The sequence below is a fragment of the Thermoascus crustaceus genome (assembly GCF_041956765.1).
Source record: "Thermoascus crustaceus strain CBS 181.67 unplaced genomic scaffold VTN00scaffold_1, whole genome shotgun sequence".
Taxonomy (NCBI): domain Eukaryota; kingdom Fungi; phylum Ascomycota; class Eurotiomycetes; order Eurotiales; family Thermoascaceae; genus Thermoascus; species Thermoascus crustaceus.
The window spans coordinates 6,608,850-6,611,819 of record NW_027192527.1 but is presented as its reverse complement, the minus strand read 5'-3'; the positions used below and the strand labels follow the sequence as shown (position 1 = coordinate 6,611,819).

The following is a 2,970-nucleotide window of genomic DNA, read 5'->3' as shown; positions in this document are numbered from 1 at the left end:
CCTACGAAGTCCCAGACCCGTTGTTACACTTTGACCACCTTTCTTGCAGAAGGCAAGCAGGGAAAGAAGCGAAAATGGAAAACATCACCCCCCAGGAAGTTGTTCGAGTTCTTAGAGAATTACAGAATCAAGTCAATTGATTGGAGAACCAGCTGCAAGAACGGACTGGTGAGAATACCACCCTTAGGGAGCAGGTTAACCAGCTGCAGGACGAGCTTCAAAACCAGATCAATGGGAACAACCAACTCCATGAACAGATTCACCTACTGGGACAGCAGGCTGGGGCAAGCACCAGCCATGTACCGAACCCTGCAGCTCAGGACACTACTGACCCTGATGTCAACTCCAAGACCAAGATTGCGAAACCCGACCTCTACTATGGCGACCGAAAAAAGTTGCAGACATTCATCTCCCAGCTGGAGCTCTATTTTTTCTTCAACCCCCACAAATTCCCAAACAAAGAAAGAAAAGTCATGTTTGCAGCAACCTACCTACGAAGCACCGCAGCCCAGTGGTTTGACCCCTACCTGAAGGACCGCCTAGAAAGGTCACCAGAACAATGACGAGCTGAAACCACTGAGACCTTCAACAGCTTCAATGCATTCCTGACCCGGATCAAACAGAATTTTGGGGATTTAGATGAGGTAAAAAAGGCCACCAGGACTATCATGTCCATTCAGCAGAAAATGTCAGTCACCAACTATACCATGGAGTTCCAACAAGCAGCAACCTTCCTTGGGGACTGGTCAGAATGAGCGCTCATGGAACACTACTATCGAGGACTGAAAGAGGAAGTCAAGAATGGGCTCCTTGCAGCAGAGGAACCAACTGACCTCAATAACCTGATACTAATGGTGACCTGAATTGACAACCGACTCTTTGAACAACGGACTGAGCAACAATGATTCAATCCTTTTCAACAAGCCCCTCGACACACAGGAAATGGAGGTGATGCCATGGAACTAGACAATGTGACTAGAAGAGAACGGAGCACCCAGGGAACAACAAACAGACAAGTCAGAGGGCCCAACCCTAACTGGACAGATGAACAGAAAAAGCGCTATGAGCAGAAACTGTGTATCCACTGCGGGAAGAATAACCATATGGGTTGGAAATGCCCGGACAGAAAACAAGACAACCAGAAACAGATATCGGTCACAGAAAGAAACAAGCATGCTGAATTACCATGGACAGCCTGCTATGATAACAACTGCTCCAATCATTATGCCTCCAAGAACGCGACAGGATGGTTTCCAAAAGACCCCAAGAAATCAAAAAACTAGAGGACCCTGCTAGTATGGGACCCTTGCAGGAGTCTTGGTCTAGGTCCCTGAATCCAGCTACAAGCACGCGAAACAGAACAACACTCAATGGAATGGACTTATTGAAACAATTGGTGATCACTGTCAAGATCAATGGGAAGAAAGCAAGGGCCATGATCAACAGTGGAGCCATGGGAAATTTTGTCAGCAACACATTTGTCACCAGGAATGGGATCCCCTTCACAGGAAAGAAGGAGCCGTATCAGTTATCTACAGTTGACGGATCTGCCAGCAGCTATGGAGGAGGATGGGTGCGGATGGAAACCAACCAGTCCTCCCTGAAGATAGGACAGCACAAGGAAAAGATCAACCTTGATATCACACGGATGCCAGGACATGATATAATCCTAGGGATACCGTGGTTGAAGATGCACAACCCACAGATAGACTGGGTAACAGGAAGAGTGCAATTGGCGGAAGAATCCAACAGAGGTATGAGGCCTGAAGGGCATCCTGAGGGAGAAGAACCGCCAGTGGAGATCAAAGAGATCTCCCAGAACACAATGATGCAAATGTGGAAAAGGGGAGAACAAGTGGGAGTCTTGTATCTTACCCTAGCACCAGATTTGACAATTAGATCCATGGAACAGAGAAAGGACCAACCGCCTTCGACCGGAATGGAAGCAGTCCCAAAGGAGTACTGGGACTTTGAAGAAGTCTTTAAGGAATGAGGCAGAGGACAGCTGCCAGAACATCAGCCTTGGGATCATGAGATACCCTTGAAGCCTGGAACGCAACCAGCGTTCAAACCTATTTATCCACTCTCAGAGAAGGCGCATAAGGCGCTCCAAGAGTATGTTGAAAAGAACCTGGAATGAGGATATATCCGGCATTCCACATCACCGGCTGGATACCCAATTTTGTTTGTCCCAAAGAAGAACAGGAAACTCCGACTTTGTGTGGACTATCACCAACTCAATGACATCACTGTCAAGAACCGCTACCCCCTACCACTCATCTTGGAGTTGCAGGATAGATTGCAGAAGGCAAAGTTCTTCACCAAGTTGGATCTTAGAGAAGGGTATTACCTGGTGCGCATGAAGGAAGGGGAAGAATGGAAAACCGCCTTCAGGACCCGACTAGGACATTTTGAATATACAGTCATGCCATTTGGTCTTACCAATGCGCCCGCAACCTTTCAGAGTTTGGTCAATAATACCCTACAGAAATACCTGGATGTCTTTTGCATGGCCTATTTGGACAACATCCTTATCTACTCAGAAACCTTAGAAGAACACAGACAACATGTGCGGAAGATGTTAGAAGCCCTGAAGGAGAAAAAACTCTCAGTTGCACCAGAAAAATGTGAATGGCATACCCAGAGAACAGAGTTTCTTGGCTTCATGATCTCCCCGGGACATGTTGAAATGAATGAAGGAAAGGTCACAGCCATACAAGGATGGCCCGAGCCAACAACAGTCAAGGAGACACAAGCTTTTCTTGGATTTGCCAACTTCTATCAGAAGTTCATATGGAACTATTCCAAGATTGTGGAACCTTTGACAAAGCTCACCCGAAAGGACCAGAAATTTGAATGGAAAGAAGAGCAGCAGAAGGCATTCAATCTCCTTAAGCAGAAGTTTTGTGAAGCACCGGTCTTAGGAATTTTTGACCCAGAAAAACCTATCTTCATTGAAACAGATGCCTT

The 2,970-nt window shown here is 46.7% G+C and overlaps 2 protein-coding genes across 2 annotated transcripts; both read left to right on the top strand.

Annotated features, from left to right (window-relative positions):
• Positions 1-74: 74 nt before the first annotated feature.
• On the top strand, positions 75-563 carry VTN00DRAFT_2412 (uncharacterized protein; the record flags this gene model as incomplete). The annotated part of the gene is made up of 2 exons (XM_069428628.1): positions 75-98; positions 153-563. The coding sequence occupies 2 exons, from the start codon at positions 75-77 to the stop codon at positions 561-563; spliced, it is 435 nt and encodes a 144-aa protein (XP_069293114.1).
• An 812-nt stretch (positions 564-1,375) lies between these two features.
• On the top strand, positions 1,376-1,993 carry VTN00DRAFT_2411 (uncharacterized protein; the record flags this gene model as incomplete). The annotated part of the gene is made up of 1 exon (XM_069428627.1): positions 1,376-1,993. The coding sequence occupies one exon, from the start codon at positions 1,376-1,378 to the stop codon at positions 1,991-1,993; it is 618 nt and encodes a 205-aa protein (XP_069293113.1).
• Positions 1,994-2,970: the final 977 nt, after the last annotated feature.